We start from the raw sequence: 24,372 nt of genomic DNA on the forward strand, positions 1-24,372 counted from the left end.
ACGGACCAGCTGCTCGCCTTGAACTCTTGGATTTCAACATAATTCAGACAAATGTACAGTATGTCTGAAAAATCAAATGCCTGGCGATCAGATTTCCCAGGAACAAATGCAAACACTAAACTGGCTGATTCATTTGGATAAGAAATCAAGGGTAATAAACTACAGACTGTCTCGGACTGAATGTTTATCAGCTTTTCCAGACATTCAGGGTAATTAAAATGACTGGTAGAAATAAATCAAGGTGATCAGGAAGATATTGAAAACGTGGGACAGTGGAACAGTCCGGTCACCTTGACTTACTATTAGACATTTCTAATTGGCCTGAACGATAATGTCCCAAGTGCAAGGAGACACCAGGGAGGACATGCTGGAGAAAGATACAGTAGCCTCGTGTCCAATTTGGTCAATCCTACACTTAGTAAAAACTCCTCAAGCTGGTGAGACAAGGACATCCCTTAGCTGATGAGAGAGAAGCGAATACTGTCCTGAGATAATCTGACTGAAAACATTAAAATGGACTAGTCCAAACAAAGCTATTTACTTCTGTTCATAGTTTTGTATGTTTTCCCACGTTAACGTGGTTAGCACGTGGTTAGCACGTTTGCCTCACACCTCCAGGGTTGGGGGTTCGATTCCCACCTCCGCCTTGTGTGTGTGGAGTTTGCATGTTCTCCCCGTTCCTCGGGGGTTTCCTCCCCCGGTCCAAAGACATGCATGGTAGGTTGATTGGCATCTCTGGAAAATTGTCTGTAGTGTGTGAGTGTGTGAGTGAATGAGAGTGTGTGTGTGCTCTGTGATGGGTTGGCACTCCGTCCAGGGTGTATCCTGCCTTGATGCCCGATGATGCCTGAGATAGGCACAGGCTCCCTGTGACCTGAGGTAGTTCGGATAAGGGTTGAAATGAATGAATGAATGTCTCTTGTGCTATTTCACTGTTTAAAAATATATATAGCAAGCTATAGCAGATGAGCAGAAGTTGGTGAAAATGAATAAAAAATATGAAAACTGATGCATACATAAGGAGAACTTTTTTTGCTAGCTTCGAACACCTGACAGGTTCTGAAAAAAGGCAACCAGTAGCAGAAACATCACAATCGACAGTCAGTTGTTGACATCAGACAGCGCTGGGGGGCAGGAACCAGGCTTTGTGTGAGACTTGGCTGTGTAAAACAAATCAAGTTGAACCTACAATTGGTAAAAATCACTGCACTGCCTTAAGAGTTTCAGATTTCTCATTTGTGAGTGGTGAAGCCTATTCATTCGCTCCACAACCTCAGAACGACTCTGAAGCTTGGTGACCTGCTAAGCTTCTCTGAGAACCAGACTTCATTTTGTCAGAGGGCCCGAAGCCAAATCATTCTATTACTCCCTCCAAGCCAATTACCTTCTTCAACTGGCACACACAAATACAAATGCTTGCACACACACACACATTCTCACATCAGTGGGCCTCCTTAGTCCTTTTCAGCAATTTGAAGCCATGTTCCCATGCACCAAATAAAAAAAGCTACCTAGCGGTGCCACGATGCTCAGCTATTCCAAGATTAAACAAACACATCTGGCCAGATGAACGGAAAAGAACTGGATTCCCACAGATATCGTGCTCATTGAGACTCAGCGTTGCTCATCTGATCGTGTTTGGGAAACAACATGGGGGAAAGAGCTTTTGAAGCCTTTGCAATGAAATGAAGTGACAAAAGGAGTTGGAAGTGAAGCAGCTGTAAACTCTGTAGTTTTGTTAATGGCCTAACCTTTACCCTTCGCTTTGCCTGGAGGACCGCCGGGAAACACAATGTAACATCAACATGAGCTGGCCGGAAACCAAATGTGCACGACGTTGTGGTGCGTAAGATTCCCACAGATTATAAACAGATAGACACGCTGAAGTTAACTGTTTTTCTATTATTATTATTATTATTATTATTATTATTATTATTATTATTATTATTATTATTATTCATTCACTCATTTTCTACCGCTTATCCGAACTTCTCGGGTCACGGGGAGCCTGTGCCAATCTCAGGCGTCATCGGGCATCAAGGCAGGATACACCCTGGACGGAGTGCCAACCCATCACAGGGCACACACACACACTCACACACTCACACACTATGGACAATTTTTCCAGAGATGCCAAAGGGGAGAAAACCGAAGTACCCGGAGGAAACCCCCGAGGCACTGGGAGAACATGCAAACTCCACACACACAAGGTGGAGGTGGGAATCGAACCCCCAACCATGGAGGTGTGAGGCAAACGTGCTAATCACTAAGCCACCCTGCCCCTTATTATTATTATTATTATTATTATTATTATTATTATTATTATTATTATTATTATTATTATAAGCTTTTATACTGAAACTTAAACAGTACCACTGAACTCTCTTAACACATGACTAAACTCTTTAAAAACAGGTTTCAGGTTCCTAGGTTTCTCTACTTGGCTAATAGATCCTTGTTCCCAAAAACATTACCTTCAGTAATAAAAAATGACATAAGATGAAATCACTTCCATTTTGGAGTTGTATCTCCATGTAGATAACGCTGTTTGTTTATGAATGCCATATTTTAGAAAAAATCACCACCATTAACGTCATCATGCACTTCAGCTAGCAGATCATTACCTAGCCAAGTACAACTCTGTACTGTATGTTGTTTAGCTTTGGGCAACTTCTGGAACTTTATATCCAGTGTTTCTAGCAATTTTGCAGCTTCTTCTATGCTGTGTTTCTCATTAATATGACACAGAACGTCACTTGGAAATGGAAAGTGAAGACTTTAATTTTCAGAGTTAATGAATTTCTTTTCCCTATGAAATACCGTTTAATTGCATTAGCAAGACCATCATATGCTAACACACTAGTGCTAGCCTTTTACAGGAATAATGGAAGCCAACAAATTAGCACCTACTGCATACAGCTGACAAGAATTTCAATATAAACCTACTGCATGTGTGTTAAGCCCTATTCGGACGGGATTAGTTTTACATGGGGACGTGGGGGTAAAGTAATTATTACCAGAGCTTCTCTGTGATTTTAGTCCCATCCGAATGTGCCATCTCGGTAAACATTACGGACAATGTCAGTAAAGATTACGGCGACTTTTACCTTCTGTAAAAAGGTCCGGAAAAATTACCTCAGGTAATACTAATCTCATCCGAATAGATCCTCTGTAAATATGTACAGTAAAATTCCGTCATTTCCTGTTTAAAAGTATTTTTTGGCGTGTTTTGAAAGCATGGAGGGGCTATGTTGTCTGTTTGTGCACGTGATAACAGGAAGCAACGTCATACGCACATGACGACAAGGAGGTTACTGTGGTGCGTAAAGTTAGTTACCCCTCCCACTTCTGCTAGTTTTACTGAGATGTCTTGTCCCGTGCGAATTGGCCAATTAATATTACAGACGTCCTGAGGTAAAATTGCATTACTCGACGTCCCCGCGTAAAACTAGTCCCGTCCGAATAGGGCTTTAGAGCGGCATTTTACTTTAATAGACATCAATAATAAGGAAGAGTAAATTTCTATCATGGATGAAAAGCAACCTTATGTGTTCTTGCAAATACCAGATCTGGCAAAGCCGTTAATAGTCTCTAATGTAGGTTCTTGATCATGCGTAACACAAACTGCAAATACAGACTTGGCTTTGTATGAGTCGGGCTAAATGTTTCACCAGGGCTTCATTCTTTCCTTCCTCTTTAAGCAGATAACATGCAGTCACTGTGAATCTCAGAGCTGAAATTTACAAGCTGTACTGCGTCTGTAAATGACATTTAATATAAAATGCTGCTGCTAAGGACCAGTAGTAGTCATTAAAACCTCTTATATGCTCTCTCTCTCTCTCTCTCTCTCTCTCTCTCTCTCTCTCTCTCTCTCTCTCTCTCTCTCTCTCTTCCTCTCTCATTTCCTTTCACTGAGCAAAAATAATCGACTCTGTGTTCCAGCTTTGAAAACAGACCTTCGTTTATCATCTGACTTCATCACTTTGAGGAGACGAACAACAAAATGTCAGGCAAAATTTGGCTAGAAAAATAAATATAAATTGCTCTAAAATCAAAACACTAGAGATACTACACAACCCTCACAAATCGCAACGTTTACCTTCACTCTGTGGTCACTTCTTATAAAGCCCTCATTCATAAATCATTATGCCAGCACTTATACCAGGAACTGTGAGTTGCTAATAATTCCTTGTTAGCATTTTATCAAATGCTGATTGTGCCTCTCAAAGCTTTTAATCTCGATTAAATTATTAATTATTAATGATTAATTATCACTACTAATTACAATGTCATGTGCCATACTGAAAAACCTTTTTAATTATAATCTGTGAATGTTTATAAAGCGAATCTACTATGGATTAACGTAATGTAATTATCATCGCATTATAAACATTTAAAATGTGAAACTTTAAGAGATCAAGTGCATATGTTAATTTATTCCTTATAATATAAGGATTAATGCTATTTATTTATTTATTTGTTTGTTTATAGATTTTGTAATATAATATGGAAACATTTATGCTGTTCTGTTTTTATTAATAATTAAAAATGTATTAAGAAAATATAATCTTAATATTTATTATATAATAAATAGAATCATATAATATTTTTAAATAATGTTAATAAATATTCCACAAATATTATTGGAGAAAACATGACACAAGTTGTCAAGACATAGTTTCAATGCCATTATTAAGTTTTATTATGTATTAGAGGATAGAAAAATTCTTATGAATAGTAAAACTTAAGAATCTTTAGTAACTTACAAAGAATTTAATTTTATTTAATTGTAATGAATTTGAAATATGGGCGTCATAGAAACCGTTACCATGTGTTCAAATCTGAGAGTTTCATTCCTTATCACTTTTATTTCACTCAGTGTGAAATAAAAACAGATTGTAGCTCACGCCATCTAATATTTATTATTTTTTTCCCCCTGAAAATGTATATGAGGATAAATAATGTAAAATAAATGAATAACAAATAAAGATAAGAAACATATCCGATAAAATGTTGAGAATGTCCTAAGGTATAAACCTAATTATTTTATTAAATCATTTCAATCCTGACTGTATATACTGTACATACACACGTTTTTTTGTGTGTGGAAAATTTTGCAAATATTAAATATTATTTATAATCCTTTTGTAGTGCTAAATTGTTATATACAATCTAACTAAATATTTCCATATAATCCATTTCATCACATGATTATACATTTATGCCATTAAAGCACGAGTGCACGTGATTTCCTGACATTATTATTTTACATGACCAGACCAGTACATTGCTCAGAGTATGCATTGTTACACAGAGCACAAAGAGTGTGAAATCTCAATAAAGTGAGATCATCCACGTACCTCTGTCTTTCTGGGACGTGCCCTGGTCACAGAGGAAGAGTTAGGTAAGGAGATATCCTGACCATGGCATTCCTTCCAGCTTGGTCCTCTAGCAATCCTGTTATTGTTCAGGGTTTGGTTTCCCTCTGATCCCCATGCTGTCGTGCTCTGTAATGACAGCAGAACCACAGTCACCACACACTGAAAGACGGTTTGGACAGGATGGACTTTGGAGAGGACTCGTAATGGGAAAGAGGAAATCAGAACAGAGGTCAGTGACAATGGAAGGAATCCAAGCCAGAGCCAAAGCCAAAAAAATCCAAGATTCGAATTGAGAGGAAAAAAATAGATAACAGATAAAAAGCGGGCGAATACAGTATGACGTTCTCAGAATAGACCTTGGATTGCTGGGAATTAGTAATGCTAGTCAGAGTAGCTGAGAGACGTGTATCGCTCAAAGCATCTCAAGTGGACCCGAATGACACAAACACAGCAACAGAGCTGTGGTTGAAGAACAGGCACTTTGTCAGACACTCATGAGGAACCAAAAGCCACTTTTGTTTCCTTCTGAAGTCTGCTTTATGGGCTGGACGTGTCACAAGTTCAATGCGGAATTTTTTAGAAGTAGATTTGAAAGTTCCCATTGGTGAAGCTTGACGACACAATAGACCTCTGTCTCAATCCCTGTGGTCCTGTGCAATCTTTACCAGACTGTAGCATGTCATCTGAGGGCATTAACACAAAAATACATTTTTTAAAAAGGACACAATGTCTACGTGCAATGGCACAACTAAGAAATCTGACATGCTTTGGTATCAAAAGTCATGTCCCTTCCAGACACTGTCTCACGGGATGAATATCAATAAGCATCTGAAATATTTCTATTGGCTGATACTGAAAACAAAAGCGTGTGAAACTGTCCGTAACCGCACTATTGATTTATATGCATAGCTTTTATGAGGCCACTTGTTTGAGGAAAAGCTGTAAAAATCTACCTATATTTCTACTTCATACCACTTTAGGAATCGATTACAGCTCAAGCAAGCGTGACTTGTTAGAAACATTTGGCGAGAAAACCGATGAACTGGAAAGCTGCTTCATGTGACGGCGTACACACGGTTTTATAATCGAGAGGGGATTTAATATGACGTTGATTTCGTTGTGCTTTTGAGATGGTGATGAATCCGTCAGTTTATAGATGTTGTCACACAAATGCTCTCGAAACAAATATGGATTGCTTATGGTTCTTAAACATACGCTGAAACACAACTCAATCGATAGAGCACCCGTACTGTATAACCAGAACTCAGGGACTGATATTATTCGATAGAGCATGCAATTTGGAAAAGGAAATGGATTCTGTACACACGGATGTATTTTGTTTTACTGGAGAAAAAAAAAAAGAACAGAAAAAAACATTTCATTCTGGACTTCATCCATCTGTCCAAACTGTGATTTGTTCTGCAGGTCATGGTTCAAGATAATCATAGAGAGTTAAGAGGAATTACAGGGGGTTTGTTGCTAACCTGTTGAAAAGCTTTATCATTCATTGTCTGTCTCCGTGTGGTGCAGGGTGTGTCAGAAGGGGAGGAGCTAGTGCTCAGGGCTTCCTCAATGTCCAGATTGAGCCTGTCCAGTCTCTTCATGAGCTGGTTCATAGAGTCGGACCATGGAGACAGCAGGTCAAGAGGAGACTGCTGCAGGCAAGAAAGAACAATGAATGGTTAATCCTAATCTACAATAGGTTTACTGGTTAATAATTATATTCAGGAACATCTTTACTGGTTAGTCTTTATCAGAGTCATCTTTACTGGTTTCTCCTTATCTGGAACACCTTTACTGGTTACTCCTTATCTGGAACACCTTTACTGGTTAATCCTAATCTGGAACAGTTTTACTGGTTAGTCCTAATCTGGAACACCTTTACTGGCTAGTCCTAATCTGGAACATGTTTACTTTCTAGTCTTAATCTGGAACACCTTTACTGGTTAATCCTAATCTGGAACACCTTTACTGGTTAATCCTAATCTGGAACACCTTTACCTGCTAGTCCTAATCTGGAACACCTTTACTGGTTAATCCTAATCTGGAACACCTTTACTGGTTAGTTCTAATCTGGAACACTTTTGCTGGTTAGTGCTAATTCAGAAAACCTTTACTGGTTAACTGTAACCACAAAAAACCCTTTACTGATTAATCCTAAATCAGGAATAACTTTACTGGTCAATCCTAATACTTACAGTGGAAAACCACATTAGAAGGGTGTTTTTCTATTGCTTGGGTGTTCAATGAAGTCTTTCAGATTCAACTATCCAAGAACACAGTTTTGAACCTTAGATTATCTGGGAAGATGTAAGATGTAACACCACAGAGGTTTCCGATCAAACCAAAACAAACGCCGAGTTGCTGACTGCCATGTGGCCCATGTATAGCCTGTTGGCATTCCTCCCTTGAAAGCTTTCACTACTCTCCAGACACCCGCAGACAAGGGTATAAATAGACTACCCCCATCCTGCACAGAGACATCGTTTGTGTTTGGGAATCCAGGGAGTCTACAGCTATAAATCAGAGACAGCTACTTCAGTCACCAAGTGATAAATCAACATAGTTGACCCCTTCTCTTTTTACATAGTAAGTGGCAAAAGAGGAAGAGGATGAAATATCTGACTATAAGGAAGATCTCACGATAGTTAGTAGCAACAAGGACGTACTACAGACAGGGATGTTTGAGCATTTCCTGGAATTTGTTTGGGGGGGGGGTGTGAGCACGCTTCTGCGAGCCTTCCGGGCAAAGAGCTCTCCTCCCATCAATGCTTGCTCTCATCTATACACAATCATGCTTTTGATGGGTGTCATGCCAAAGTGGAACGCATTTGTCAGAGGCAGCTGAGCTACTGGTCTTGTTTGAGGGCCTGAGACTACAAGTCCTGTAAATTCCCATGGAATGTGGCAATGTCAAGAGGCATAACCAATTAGACCCCCAAAACAGGGCTTCCTTCTGAGACGAAACGGGGGTGTAGGCTGACGAGTGAGTCAGAGTTAAATACTCACTTACTTTGACTCATTTTCAATTGAACTTTAATGCACATAAAATGCTAGAAATAATTGATAAGATCTCACAAGTTTTACAATAAATGTAATTTTACAATTTCCAAGACATCATTTCACTTAAGGTCTCCAAGGGATTGTTTTAACTCGGCTGCTTGTTTTCGGCAGTATCTGTGACTCTTAATAACTCATAGAAGACAGAAGCCATGCTTGTTGTGTGGCCATGAGAACCTGATCTGGCATACTGAACAGGGAGCAGACTCTCTTCAAGGGTCAGATGCCTGACCTTCGGCAAGCGAAAGTGGCTTGCTCAAGCTGAAGCTAACAGCAATGACCAAAAGCTGGCGAAATCCCAGACTGACTTTTGAGAAACAGGGTGGTCTCGGGTCAAAGCTGGTGAGAGGAAGGTTCTAGTCGACCTCTGTCAAGGAGTTAGCGTTACTCTGTCTTCGTTCTACGGTATGAGACGAACCAACAAAGCCCGTGACACAGAAAAAAGAATAGAAATGTTTATATCTGTATAATCGTTGGACGCCTTGTTAAACTTTTTTAGATATTTGATGGCAACGTAATGAGTAATTTTTTAGTGTTATTTGCAGTAATCTAACAATAAACCTAATATGGTTTCCCAAATCTACACTATATTATATGACGTAAGTCATACAAATGATACTAAGTGTAAGGTCAGGTTTATACATTGAGTTATCATTTATACTAGTATTTAAACCTAACTGATATAAAATTGACCAATTTCCAACCACATCATACTATTAAACATATAGTTACATAATAAAGCAATAAACCAGTATTATGCTGGTATTGCAGTTATCTTCTCACAGGTAAAGGTGCTATGGGGATGAAATGAAGCAGAGACTGACAAAAAGAAAAACTATATGGTAAATATGATGTTTAGTAAATAATTATATTTATTTAAAACATATTCACAATAAACAATTCCAACATAGTCTGTTAACGTTATGATTCAGATGCTAATGAGGGGAGACAAGATTAAAGCTTTCCATGGATGGTGTAACAATTTATTGTTTGAAAATATGGTTCATTAATACCGAGTTCATTATAAAATTAATACATTATCGAAAGTTTTTCTACTTCTGGAAGACTCTAAATGACATTTTATTGCTATGTGCCTGTACTATGCAATGGTCATAAAGTTGTATTTATATATCTATCTATTGTTCACAGTGTGTCTTCTACAGTCAACCGATCTTATGTTAGAAGTAGAAGCATTTATTTGTCACATATCGTCGCTGTCGGGCGGAAACCTTGTATGTTCAAATTTTGTCAATTTCATATTTTTTCACATATCGATGCTATCAGTCAGTCCCCACGTGGGTCTGTTATTTTTACAAGTTATTAACCAATCTAAAGTCTTGAAAATAGCTTGAGCGCAAATCTCTTAACTCCATTGGACACTTCAACTGTCCACCTCTTCTTCACTCCGCGCGAGAGCTTTGCGACGTATTTTTCTTCGAGAAGAGTCGCAACGAATCAACACATCTTCTGAGGTAAATGTCTTCAAAACACTGGGCTCAAAGAAAAAAATCTTGACCCCCGCTACTTCTTGTGCTCGTCTGAGGACAGGAATTTAGCGCAAGACAATCCACTGCAACGCGGACTAAACCCTGTGCATTGCAGATAAGATACGGCGTTTTTTTAATTTCCTGAAAAATAACGCTTTTGGAGATACGAGGATTCCGCCCGACAGCGACGGTATGCTTTACTGCACAGTGAATATCTTTGTATATCCTGGTGTAGGAAGTTGGGGTCAGAACACAGGGTGAGCCATGATACAACACACCTGGAGCATCGTTAAGAGTTAAGGGGCCCAACAGCGACAGCTTGGCAATGCTCCGGTTTGAATGCTACCTTTTGACCAGTAGCCCAAAACCATAGCCCAATTAAACAACCTATAAGTAAGGAATCATATTTAACCATCTAACATGGGCTGGGCTAACACAAAAAAATCAAGGACATGCTCAAGCTTTTTCACAAATTGAAGCCAAATAGAGAAACAGTACAAAAGCCACACAAAGCATTTCTCGGAATCTCTTGTACGGAATGACCGGAATTTTAGCATTGCTCCATCCTCGGACTTGAGACAGTAGCCTCGATTCATTTCAACCCCTCATTCAGACTCGTCAATAGTGAAACACACATTCGCCATGGCAACAGGGTTGGCATGAGTCAACCCTCCAGATCAAGTCATCATTGTTATCTTCAGAAGAGGATAGAATGAGTGAGGGCCATAACTGTATCACTGCAAATTAGCCACATTGGAAACCTCACTGCTGGCTCTTTGACATGTAAATGAGGAGTTAAGTGGCCGGTTGTGGCACTGTTCTGGGCTGCCAGCCATGGCCATACCACCCACTGAGAGTGTCAGGACACTGTGTAGAGGTAGGAAGATGCATCAAAAAGAGGCCACTAGCCATTACGTGCTAGTTTAAACGCATCAGATCTGGGTCATGGAAGATTTTGAGGAGATGAAGTCATACAAGACGCTTCACAAAGAGCACCGTCCGGTTTAGGCATTTTAATTCTACTTAATTATAAATATCAAGGGTGAAAACTAGCCATTATGTTCTCATTAGCTGATCTGATATAGATATCTTTTTTGGCTCTGAGGATGTTGTTTGCAATTCCTAAGATTTGGGAATGGCGCCCTCAGATGGAGATGGCACAGAGCTACAACATGAAACCTCTTGACCCTGGTTTTTGTGAAGCGTGCTCCAAATCTTGTACGTAATTTAATACCAACACCAACAATAGTACCATTCAAAAACCCCTAGCATCTCTCAATAAAACGGTTTCCACAACATATCCTCTACATTCAAGCTCCTTTCAAGCAAAGACTTGGGACTCAGCAAATCGCCCTGGAATGTCTGCAAACGATGCAAGGTCAACGCGTCTGTGAAAGGTACGGCATTCTTTTACACAATCTTTAAACACGTATGAGCAAAGTAAGAGCAGCAGGATAGAGAACAACATGTGCGTAACAAAGCAGGACTTGGATATGTACAAAAAAAAGAACAGATTGGGAAAAACTTCCAGATGAATAGAGACTATACATTTTCTTGCACTGTATGCTCTACACTGTGTACTGGGTTTGTATGAGTTTGTACTTCTGTGCAAACTGTTTTAGGATCGTTGCGAAGATATTTTGGACTATCACAAACATTCAGCGGAAAGAAACGCTCAGAAAATAAAAACCGATGGAGCTCTTTCCTGTTTCACAAAACTGTGTAAGAGAAAATGATACTGCTTCATGCAGGAAAATGTTAAATAATAATGTGATAATAATCCACTTTGATTTTAGTCCTTATACTGTCAAGAGAAAAGGTTTGTACATCCTCAATTTATATCAAGTCATTTTTTTAGATGTTCCTTCATCACAAAATGTATAAGTCAAATAGTATATTATAATATATCATATTTATACCAGGGGGTCACGGTGGCTTAGTGGTTAGCACGTTCGCCTCACACCTCCACGGTTGGGGGTTCGATTCCCGCCTTGTGTGTATGGAGTTTGCATGTTCTCCCTGTGCCTCGGGGGTTTCCTCCGGGTACTCCGGTTTCCTCCCCCGGTCCAAAGACATGCATGGTAGGTTGATTGCCATCTCTGGAAAATTGTCCGTAGTGTGTGAGTGTGTGAGTGAATGAGAGTGTGTGTGTGCCCTGTGATGGGTTGGCACTCTGTCCAGGGTGTATCCTGCCTCGATGCCCGATGACACCTGAGATATGCACAGGTGCCCCGTAAACGGTAGAAAATGAATGAATGAATGAATGAATTAATTAATATTTATACTAAAGCACTGCATGAATGCTGGATTTGATTGGTCATCTCTAATAGATTTTATTCCATTTTACATGAATGTGCTTGTACTTTATCATTTCTATAGCAACAGGGACTTTCTACATAATATGATTTTTTTTCTATTTTTTTTTTTTTTTTTTAATATTCTTAGAAAGAGTCTCTAGTGTTACTCTCAGTAACAGTCAGTGTTCAGACAAATCTTCAGGACAGAGAAGGTCACGTTTTTATCTGAAAAAAAAAGAGTTGGATTTCAGCTGTCTTTGATTTTAACTTCAATGATTGTTTATAGATAAAAACTGGTTATTAATAGGACATTCAATTCTGGATGAAAAAAAAAGTATGATGTTCTTTGATCATTTTATTTTTTTAAAACTGTTAGCTTTGGCAAATGTCTAGGCTTTAAGAGGAATAAAGGCCTTCAGGATGTGGTGTTATTGGAAAGTGATCAAATTCGGGGTGGTAAAAGTAACTCCACACCGATCCTTTGTTGATTACATTCTTCCAAAGCGCATGCCTCATATATAATATCAGTTCAAAGTGTGCTTTCAAGATGGTGTTTGGAGACATCTATGACAAAATATTGCCCTGGGATTTTATTTAGTGTAGATGAATTGAGAAAGATAGTTAGATTTTATGTCGTTTTATGTCAGATTCGTCGTCGATTTAATACTGCAGTAATAATGATTATGCAATAATTTATAAATTGGGGAAAATTAGAGTATTTTGTGGATTTTGTTTTTTTAATTTCATTTTATTTTGAAATGCCTTTTTTTTTTTTTTTTTTTTTTTTTTTTTTTACAGATGACCTTATATAACCTGTTATATAACTATACAGGGCTCTCAAGTTTTGAAGACAGGCAAGCGTGACATCTCCAAATAAAACCCCGGATCACTGACCGCAATTTTACCAAATACAAAGTATTTGTTTAATTTACATTTATTAATTTGTGTGTGTGTGTTTGTGTGTGTGTGTGTGTGTGTGTGTGTGTGTGTGTGTGTGTGTGTGTGTGTGTGTGTGTGTGTGTGTGTGTGAGAGAGAGAGAGAGAGAGAGAGAGAGAGAGAGAGAGAGAGAGAGAGAGATTATGACTGGTGTTTATTGTAAGTGTTTGTTGCCTTTTTGGACTCCTTTATCATTTGTAATGTTGCTCCCAGTTAAAACAGTTCGGCTCAAGCCCAGACATTTTTAGTGTCATGATTGAGGACAATGTCCTGTCCAGAGACAAGCTGATTCGTGTTGAGGTTTTGTACAAACCGACCATCGAAAATAACCTCTCTAATTAATTAATTTTTTCATTGGTTGTTGCGTTAAATCTTAATTGTGATATTTTCTGATTGGCTATTGTGTAGCCTCCTTTTTTGATTGGCTGATAAGTGTCAGGCTCGACTAATAACTGAGACGCGCTTGATTCTTGCTCGGTTCCATAAAGACAGCGGTGTGAACTGATTCCTTTTTGGGTCGCTGCGGCATATTAAATATATTGTAAATAGTCAAATGCGTGACTGTCACTCTCAATGCGTGACACTTGACAGCCCTGACTATATGTATCTGTAATTTTTAAACAAGAGTTAAAGCCTGCATACATAAGCCACTGTTTATTAAAGCCCTACACTAAAACTCAAGCAGGACAAGAGGACACATATTGCTAATCATTAGGTCAGGGAAAGGGGTTGGGGAAATAGACACAAATCTTCCCTGACTTAAGGGAGTTGTAAATAGTGGAAGGCATAGATCACTGCTCAATACAACCATCTGTTCTGACAGAAGGAGATGAAGGAGACGAGGAAGACAGCTACCGGATTCCTTTATAACAGGTCGTGTTTACATCACAGTACTCTACTGAAAAACTTTAGATGCTAATGTGTTGCTGAACAGCCTTCAACATGAAAAGCTTGTTAAATGGTAGAATATACAGTAAATTTGTACTAGTCTGGTCTTGTGTTGTTGATTGTATAATGATGTCTGATATCTGATCTAGCTCTTCCTTCACTGTGTAAAAAGTTGTTAGTTGTCTTGTACTGAATGTCTGTGGGAAAGTGGAAATTCATATATATATATATATATATCCCGGCATTGTACAGTCTATGTAACTATTATAAACCAGGTTGAAAACAATCTTAAATAATAAATAAAGAAGTGAATAAAATAAAATAAAAACAATAGCAACACTATTTCATGTGCCTTAAGCACAAGTGATGTGGACTGAAACCATGTTAGATGAGCATGTTAGCTAGCCAGTAAGCAGACAATTATATAGCAAAACATACAGAGAACACGGGTAATAAATAATGGACATTGCAAGTCAGCTAGTTCATGGTGCAGACTCTTTGCTAAAAATAATATACCCAGAGGACTGAAGAACCTATAAATTGGCTTGTGTTTCAGCTAGCTAGATGATATTATTAGGCTAGATTATTCTGCAGACTTTTTTGCAAACATTGCATGGGAGAATTTAGGAAATTAAAACTTAGAACTTTCTATTTTTAGGAAGATAATTGTGTAAAAAAAAAATAACCACACATCTATGTTTTAAGAAACATGTCCAGTTTTACTCTTAGCCAATGTCGGCAAGATAGTTGCTAACGCTAGTAAGCGTACAAATTAGACTTCTTTTTAACTACCTAGCTAAATTGAATCCTGGCTAGCTCAAATGACAGACTTTTTTTGCTAACAATAATAAACCTCTAAAAAGAACCATTTTCCCTTTAAAAGGAGCTTGTGTTTTAGTTATCTCACACCTCAGACTCTGTGTTAACAATTATAAGCTTACAATGTTGAAAAAAACACTCCAGAACCATATCTGCTGTCGCTATCTAAATTGCCAGGTTCCTGGTTCGCAGGGTACAACAAGCTAGCTGGCTAATATAAGGTAGTAAACACCCGTATCAAATAACAGTGTATGTGTATGTACATACATGCAAATGTACAGTGTAAATGTACAGTAGTATTATGCTTGCCTGCATAGCATTATGTAAATGTGAATTTTGTGCTCCAGACTGCCTTTTAACTCACTGACTAGCTTAGTTAGCTGGCTACAGTCTCTCTGCTAACAACAATATACTTACAGAAAAAAAAATTCTCTTTAGTTCTAAGGTATGTGACAATAAAATGAGTCTAAGCATTCAAAAATTCCCTGCTAGCTAACTCATGTTAGCCAGTTAGCTTATTTCACATATGCTGTGCTAACTATAGCGATGAACATATTCTAATGTACATGGAACAAATATAGAGTTAAAAAATGTTACTCAGCATCCTCATGGCCTGAGCTACATACTAAAATCCCATAAACAAGACATAAATGATTGCATTTACCTCCTTACTACTGTTCTCCGCTTCTGCCTCATAGCCAGTAGAGGAACTGAACCTGAGAACCGAGTCCAGTTCTCCATTTCGTTCTTCTCCTCCTCTTCCTCCACCGATTCCATTCCTTCGTCCGACTCTTCTGCGTCTACAGCCAGGAAGGATCTCCTTGATCTGAGTCATTTCTGTAAAAACATCCTCATCCTCATCATCGTCATCCTCTTCAGAGGAAGACTCACCACAATCAGAGCTCTCAGGAACCCCTTGGTTGAGACCTGACGTACAATCGTAATCTGCAAAAGTGATAGAACTCGGTTTGTGTTTGATGATTCGGGGACACTCAGCTCCTCCATTGGATGGGGAAGGAACAGAAAGTGGTTTTGCAGATGTGATAATGGAGCTCTCTGGGAATGGAACGAGAGGAGGGCAGGGAGAAGTGCAGAGTTCATTGGAGGTTGTGATATCTTTGGATGGAGCTGTTGTGTCTACTTGAACTTCTGAAGCTAACAGGTTGTGGTTGTCCTCCGGTGATGGACATCTAAACTCGTTGCAACCATTTACATCCTGTTCAGATTTACTTTCCACTTTCCATCTATCTTGGCTCTTAAATGCCTTCTCAATTGCAGAAGTCCCAGTTTTATTGATGTATTCCTGTGTTGGCTTGAGAAGATCTGGAGTAGATCCCATTTTCACATCGTTATCATGTGAAGCACAGACTTGTCCTGCTGGAAGAGAATAACTATTATTAGTGTTTTGGTTGAATGAGGAACATTGTTTAGTCTCTGTGGTTTGGCAGAACCGTTTCTTGCCACAAATCTCATTATTCTGAGTCAACACATTAATGCAAGTGTTTCTCATAGGTTCACATCCATCGTTCATGTCTGTTCCAGCCGTCTGTACAGAAAAGGTCATTTCGGCAGGTGGCGTCCTTGACAAGGTTGGTTGTCCCTCCTGTGTGACCATGGACAGACCCTCCATGGCTTGTTCTATAGTCCAGCACTAGTCACAAGGTATATCCAAGGAAATATTTGTCGGAGGCGAAGTCCTGATGTGTTTAGCATGATTAAACATCTTAACGATTCCGGTCAATAAAATGTGGATCTGTGAGTAGTCTGTAAACAAATGAAAAACAACAACAACAACAACAAAAAATCATTAAAGAGGCTATGAGACTATAACATGTTTCTGTAACAATGTACGTTACCAATTAATCCTGTAGAGCAGAGGTGCACAACTCCAAACATACCAACATACCAGAAATTTGAGGTCTTGCAAACTGACTTAATACAGTGTGTTAAATAGGGTACAATGAAACTCTACAATACTGCTTCAGGAATGAGGTCCAAGTCCAGACGACCTCCAAACATAACCAAAATATTACAATTTTAGTCTCGTTATTGTAATATATTTGACTTTAAAAGATTTTATCTGTTCACTGAAGCCATAGAGGTATTTGTTGCTGCAGTTTCAGGTTCACATTATTTACAGTACACCATGTTTTTGTGTTGTTGAGGTTTGGATTAAACCCATTTGATTCAAAGATTCAGTTCAATATGCTAATAATCATGTTCTTTGCTGTTCCAGGTTTTTTTTATGTTGTATCATCTTTTTTTATCATGAGCCAAAGTTACGCTTCATTCAGCACCAAACAACGAAATGCACTGGACATGGATTGTTTGAATTTGCAGAAAATGTGAAGCGTGAAGGAATTTAGCACCACAAAAAAAAAAAAAATGCTTGGAATAACAAAAAACATAAAACTATTTTGAGATGTGAAAAATGGAGTAGTGGTTAGGTGTGTGGATTTTAGCCAGAAAAAAAAAAAAAACAATGGACAATTGTTGCAAAAAAGGTTTAGGAAAATATAAAAGCTCAAAATATAAAAAATAACATGAATTATTTCTTATTAAATTTATATTTAATTTATTTATATCTTTAATGAGCAGTGGTAGTGGGGAAACGATACGTAGGACCAATAAAAATATAAAGGGTTTTTATATAAACATGTTTTGTTTTTTTTGGATGCCTCAAGTCAAATTTTCTAATGAACTTTATCACCTCAAAATCCCCTTTTTCATAATGAGAAAAAAAAAATTGAAAAATAGAATACGAAAAAAATGGAATCTTGGAATATTTCAAAAGTCTGGAAATGGAAAGCTCGATCGATAAGGATCGTTTGTGTTACGTAAAACGTACATCTATAGTATTAGCCGAATGAAAAAAAAGGGAAAATAAAGTTTATTACGCTTCCACAACAAGGTGTTAAAAAGAAAAAAAAAAGTTCTTGGCTGATTGTGTTTATGGCCATGAGCGAGAGATCTACAGAAGGGGGGAAGAGAAAATCTCTGAGGCTGAACATCTGTCTGCAGCTGAGGTGTTCAAGTCTGGATCTGTTACAGGCACGATGGCAGTGACATCAGCGGCGTGAGGAATCCAGCATTTCTTCCCCCACTGGCTGATTTACAATGCATCAGTCCATTCATCAGAGCAGTTAAAGGGCACTGGCCAGGCTGTGGTTAGCATGCGGACTAACCCCCTCATTACAGCTTTACCCCCCAACAAAACACATACATTCAACTAAAGGAGACGCGTCAGGAACCGGTAGGAAATTTATAAGCATTCCTTTCTGACACCTCGGCTAAAGTGCATCATGTGCGCAGCTATGGGACAGCAGGGGTGTCAAATATGGAGGACGCTTTTCCTCCAAGGGATGACAGGATATGCCACAACTATATAATAATTGGTTGTTGACGCCTCAGGCTGACAGAGCACCGACGTGTTTGTGGTACACCGGCCTACAGAGTATATGGTAGACACTGTCGTCTACATAACGAGCGTTTGTAATGAAAGGGCTGTAAGTGAAGAGTTTAATCCTAACAACAGAGTTGCAAAAGGCTTGATTCTGTATGGTCTGAAGATTTTCAATCATTTCCTTTAACCTCACAGTGAACAATAGCACCAGCTGTCATTCGAATCACATGTTTACATTCGACACGAACGTTCTTGTCTGCATGAAATCTTGTTGTTAAACAAAGTGAAACATATAGTCTTTGATATGCTGACTAAATTAAGTGGTTATTTAACATTTAGTGAAGGAGTCTCCAGTGTTGGCGAAGGACAGAACGCTTTTTGACCAATTCCCGGGTTTTCTGTACTATGACAAGCTAGTGAAAAATTTGTCAGGGGAAAAAAGGAACAAAGAGTTTGCTATATGAAATTGCTATAATAAGGGAAAACTGGAACTAGCCTCTGCATCAAATGTAACTAGAAATAGATATGATATCTCATCATTGGTTAATAAACGATTCTTAATGTTGGCTGGTTGCTTTGAGGGGAAAAAGACCCTGTATGTGATGTTATTGGAAAATAGTCTATCGTTTCTTATTCTTCTCGACCAGCACACTGCCAAGTGTTTTATATATATATATATATATATATATATATATATATATATATATATATATATATATATATGTATATTCATTCATTTTCTACCACTTATTCACGGGGAGCCTGTGCCTATCTCAGGCGTCATCGGGCATCGAGGCAGGATACACCCTGGACGGAGTGCCAAAACATCGCAGGGCACACACACACTCATTCACTCACACACTACAGACAATTTTCCAGAGATGCCAATCAACCTACCATGCATGTCTTTGGACCGGAGGAGGAAACCGGAGTACCCGGAGGAAACCCCCGAGGCACGCGGAGAACATGCAAACTCCACACACACAAGGCGGAGGTGGGAATCGAACCCCCAACCCTGGATGTGTGAGGCGAACGTGCTAACCAATAAGCCACCGTGCCCATATATATATATATATATACTGGACGTTTGAGATAAAATGTGCTAACAAGAAGGATCAAATGAGGCAATTAACAAGAAAAAGCACCAAGAATTGGAGAGAGATCTCACATGAAATTGAAGAAATCTTAAAGATGGCAGATTTTCCATTCTTTTTATATGAACACTGTTCTTCCTTAAAACTGTTGTAAAATGTCGTGTGAATTCTTTGAAACCCGGCAAACTTCCGAAAAAAGGGTTTCAAGTTATGAATTCTCAATATGTCTGTACATTCTGTAGTCATGAGTGTCATACCTGAGATAAAGGGTGTGAGATAAAGTGTTGCTCAAGCCCAAGCACACACGGAGAAAAAGTGGAAAATCTTTCTTCTCCGTTTGTGTCTACTCTACCTTTGATACAACAAATGTGAGAATATGCCATCTGGCCAGGTCTTATCAAGCATGTACACATGAGCACAAATACACACAAACACACACATACACATACACTGGCCCAAAGAACTGAGAGGATAACACACCTCAGGGCTTTAACCTTCAGAAGCTGATAAACGAGCAAGGCCAGAATCAAGGTCACACACTCATACCCCTGAACTGTCCCACACAGGCATGTGTGTGTGTGTGTGTGTGTGTATGTGTGTGTGATATAACCTCAACATGACAGTGTTTGCACAACAAACACAGCGACCACCAGCAAGACTTTCCCTTTTCAAAGGAAATAACTAATATGTTCCTCTTCCTCAGGAAACGTTAGGTTTAAGACTGATTAAGATCGACTCAGTCCACCTCTTTCCCTAAAGCCCCTCTTTCTAAATCCGTTGTGAAAGAGGGCCTCCTTATTCACGGCTACAGAAAAGGGAAGGAAAGATCAGCCAAAACAGCCAAACGGAGGATGCCACCGCAGGAAGATCAACAGGAATCTCATTTAACACACATAACCGCAGAGAAAGTCTCTCTTCTGTCGTCTGACTCGGGATATGTGTACAAACTGATACGAATCTACACATCTTAGTTACCTGCTAATGAGGACATTAAATAGTCACTCAATTTGAGTAAAAGTAATAAAAACTAATTGCACTGTCACAAATAAGAAAGGAAAGAAAAGAACACTTACAAGGACAAAAGTAGCAGTTTTTTTCTTCTTGATTTTGTTATTTTATTCTCAAACTCTTCTACAAATAAATCTACATAATCTTGATGTATACACTTGTTCTCTTTCGGATTTCCTTCTGAACCACGGTAATAAGGTAAGAAAGCTTCTCTGAGACAAACATCTATTCCTCTAAACTAAAAGCTGTTGAAAAAGACATCAAGAGTCAAATCTCTTTCCTTTACCTGCAGTTTAGTTTGTGGCTTATAATCCGATCCAGTGGCGGTCGTAGTGACAGAGGTGAACCATTCAGGTGAACACACACCGGTGTTTCTCCCTCTTTCTATGTGTGTGTGTGTGTGTGCGTGTGTGTGTGTGTGTGTGTGTGTGTGAGTGAGTGAGTGTGAAGGCAACAAGCGAGAGTGCTATCATCACAGATTCCAGAGAATTGCCACAAGCAACACAAGGCTTCAGCATGCACTGACTAAGCCAAGAAGAGGAGGAGTGCAAAGCCAGCCAAGGAGTGTGTAAATGTGTGTGTATGATGAGGAAGGGGAGGAGTCTGCGTTCAGGAGAGAGAGAGAGAGAGAGAGAGAGAGAGAGAGAGAGAGAGAGAGAGAGAGAGAGAGAGAGAGAGAGAGAGAGAGATTGTGCTGTGTAAACAAGGTATATTTGGATGTAAATCAGCACTGCAGTTGGGATTGGTGAGAACTGAGCTAATCTATATCAAAACTTTTTTAAATATTTATGTTTGTTTAATTTTTTTTTTTTTTTTAAGATGATATTCGTTTATTTTCTATGGGCATTTTATCAGTGACATGGCAGATCCATAGCCTATGTATCCAGGAAGAGTGTTCATGAGGCAGAAATGCACACTGAGACGCATTTGAGGGAAGTCGTGGCCTAATGGTTAGAGAGTTTGACTCCTAACCCTAAGGTTGTGGGTTCGAGTCTCGGGCCGGCAATACCATGACTGAGGTGCCCTTGAGCAAGGCAATGACCCCCCAGTTGGGGGCCCCAACTGCTCCCCGGGTGCCGCAGAATAAATGGCTGCCCACTGCTCCGGGTGTGTGTTCACGGTGTGTGTGTGTGTGTGTGTGTGTGTGTGTGTGTGTGTGTGTGTGTGTGTGTGTGTGTGTGTGTGTGTGTGTTCACTGCTGTGTGTGTGTGTGTGTGCACTTTGGATGGGTTAAACGCAGAGAAAAAATGCTGAGTATGGGTCGCCGTACTTGTCATGTCACGTCACATGACACCATGAACACATGCCTTTACATACCAACATACCATCATGTTCTAGGGCGATGTGGAGGAACCAGGGAACATGGACCAGCACCTTCTTCCATCAAAGCACTTATCAGACCCTGCTCAGACACCACGCTCACCTCAGATCCTCCAGATGCTCGCCTTATCCCACCATCTCTCAGGATACCAGGAACTTACACAACAAGACATCGGACCTCCTCTAAATGTCTTTAAACGATGACTGAATATCTATCTCTTATTTCAATAGAATAAAAACTAAATAAATAAATAAATAAATAAATAACCCCACTGTAGGATGTATGTGGATCATCTACATCTTTTATTAAAGGAAACTTTGCTGTTATAGTCTAGTTTACTTACTGATTTATTTTTTTATTTACATACGTTCATGTCCAGCCCACAGATTATAATATTTATAATTAAAATTGAATAATTAAGTAATACAAATGTACGTCTTGATTGCGTTACTGTGAAGCAAGAAAGAAAGATACTGCAGTCGGAATGCTTCACAATGTTATTGTTAAATATTAAGGCTGATCTAATTAAGGCTGATCTACATTTAAACAAAAATACATTAAGATATCAATACCGTTGGCAAACCGCTGCTTAAACGAGCCTGTCTGAGCAACGTAGCACAGGGTTTCGACGTTTCTTTTGTTGTTTATCTACCTACATTAGCCTGTTATAACACATTCATAAAGCATGGAAAGTTTTATAATAAATAAGTAGTCATCACAGCTTCATAAAATGTTTATGCAATGCTATGAATGTGCTTAATGTTATTTATCTACCGACGTTGACCCATAGCACTGCATAACCTATTTATAAAGCAGTGTTGAAAAGTTTATAAAAATAAAAGCCAACGTTGACATATTATTTTATTACATAGGCACTTTATAATGCAGTGTTTAAAGCAAGTTCGATTTAAAAAAAAGTCATCACTGCTTCATTATATAATGTGTTTTTGTAATGCTCATGAACATCGGCCCATCATAACACATTTATTAGCACAGCATAAACTCTTTATAATGCGATGTTGACAAATTTTATACTAAAAAAGGGAAACATTAACATTTTCTTTCAAGAAAACGTGTCAACCCTGCTTTATAAATGGGTTATGCAGTGCTAATAACAATGTTACGATGGGCCAATGTTGGTAGATAAATAACAAAAAGCACGTTCATAACACATTCATGAACGTTACATAAACCTTTTATAAATCATTGTAGACTTTTGTTTAAAATAAACTTGCTTTAAACACTGCATTCTAAAGTTCCTATGTAATGCTCATAACACATTTATGAGCATGTCAGTGCTGCCTTTTTTTTTTTTTTCAACTTTTCAACACTGCTTTATAAAGGGTTTATGCAGTTCTAATAACTATATCACGATGGGACAATGTTGGTAGGTTATGTCAACCCTTTATAAAGCAGTGTAGAAATTTCTTTTACTCTAAAAATTTCCAAAACTGCTTTATACATTTTTTTCTCAACACACGAGTTGGCATTTAAGACTCTATGCCTTATTTCCCGTGTCACACAGAAGAAGGATCAAGGCCACAAACGGATGTTATGCTATTATGAGTCTGTTTGAGCCACAACAATGCGGTACTGTATTTTTATTTATTTGTTCACTCAAATCCCACATTCAGGAAGTTTTGAGGAATTTTCCATAATGTATCCGGTTTCCCTTTTTGGGAATCAGGGCATCCACATGGAAAAATTATTAATCCAACTGCATTTAATACTATTAATAAACACCATTTAAATGTCATGTAGCTGCAACAACATTTAAAGCTTTTAATGTCATGTGCCAAATGATGCCAATTTCCATCACGTGTCTGAGGAACGTGATGAGATTATCATGACAACGCCTTTGAACAGAAAGGAAAATAAAATGTGTCAAACTTTTTAATTCTCCTTTTCTTTTTTCCTTTGTCTTGTCTATTTTTTTGCTTTCTCTCAAAGGAGTTGTTTAATTATCCATAACAATGTATCTTATGCAACTATGTGTCTGCAAATATCACTAACAAAGTCCTTATTGTCCTCCGAACAGGGAGGTGATGAGGTTTATACAAAAAGAAAAAAAAAAGAAAGAAAAGACTTTACAAAATGAGAAACAGAACAAGGAATAAACTTGTTTTTGTTTTTTTTACGAGTGAGAAAGACGGCTCTTGTAGAGGAGGACGGAGGATGGCGTGGAGGATATTAGCTCCTGGTGTATGTCACCATAAATCTGTTCCTCCTACACAGATGACGGATGAACATCACCTCCTCTGTACTACAGCAGATAAAGACACGCATTCATCCAGTGCTGTGAGGTGTTTAATCCTCTGCCCTGCTTTTGTTTCATCCATCAGCAGCTTTAAACAGGGATGCTTCTCTTCTGCTCAACACATTGGGGTTCTAACTCGACAAAATTACTCAGGGAGGTCAAATTATTTAAGGAATATTTCTCCAGTGTCTCCCAAATGAGGATGAGGATCACTTTTGTGTCTGGTTCCTCTCAAGGTTTCTTCCTCTTCCATCTAAGGGAACTTTTCCTCACCACTGTCACCTCAGTCACCTCAGGCTAGTTCATTGGACTTGTACAAACACATTTAAATATAAATCTTGAACTTTTTGTATAAATGAATCTTGAACTTTTTGTATGATGTTTCTTATGTTCTGTAAAGCTGCTTTGTGAAAACGTCCA

The 24,372-nt window shown here is 38.6% G+C and overlaps 1 protein-coding gene across 1 annotated transcript in view; it reads right to left on the reverse strand.

Moving 5' to 3' along the window:
* stard13b (StAR-related lipid transfer (START) domain containing 13b) overlaps positions 1-20,884 on the reverse strand; it is a 111,093-nt gene extending 90,209 nt beyond the window's left edge. Inside the window, exons 1-4 of the mRNA XM_027150506.2 lie at positions 20,661-20,884; positions 15,534-16,633; positions 6,866-7,036; positions 5,361-5,507 (exon numbers count right to left, since the gene is read on the reverse strand). Of these exons, the coding sequence (XP_027006307.2) occupies positions 5,361-5,507; positions 6,866-7,036; positions 15,534-16,499 (1,284 nt within the window). The 5' untranslated portion in view covers positions 16,500-16,633; positions 20,661-20,884. The remainder of the gene's footprint in view (positions 1-5,360; positions 5,508-6,865; positions 7,037-15,533; positions 16,634-20,660) is intronic.
* Between the last annotated feature and the right edge of the window lie 3,488 nt (positions 20,885-24,372).

The sequence above is a fragment of the Tachysurus fulvidraco genome, chromosome 11 (genome assembly GCF_022655615.1).
Source record: "Tachysurus fulvidraco isolate hzauxx_2018 chromosome 11, HZAU_PFXX_2.0, whole genome shotgun sequence".
NCBI classification, from domain to species: Eukaryota; Metazoa; Chordata; class Actinopteri; order Siluriformes; family Bagridae; genus Tachysurus; species Tachysurus fulvidraco.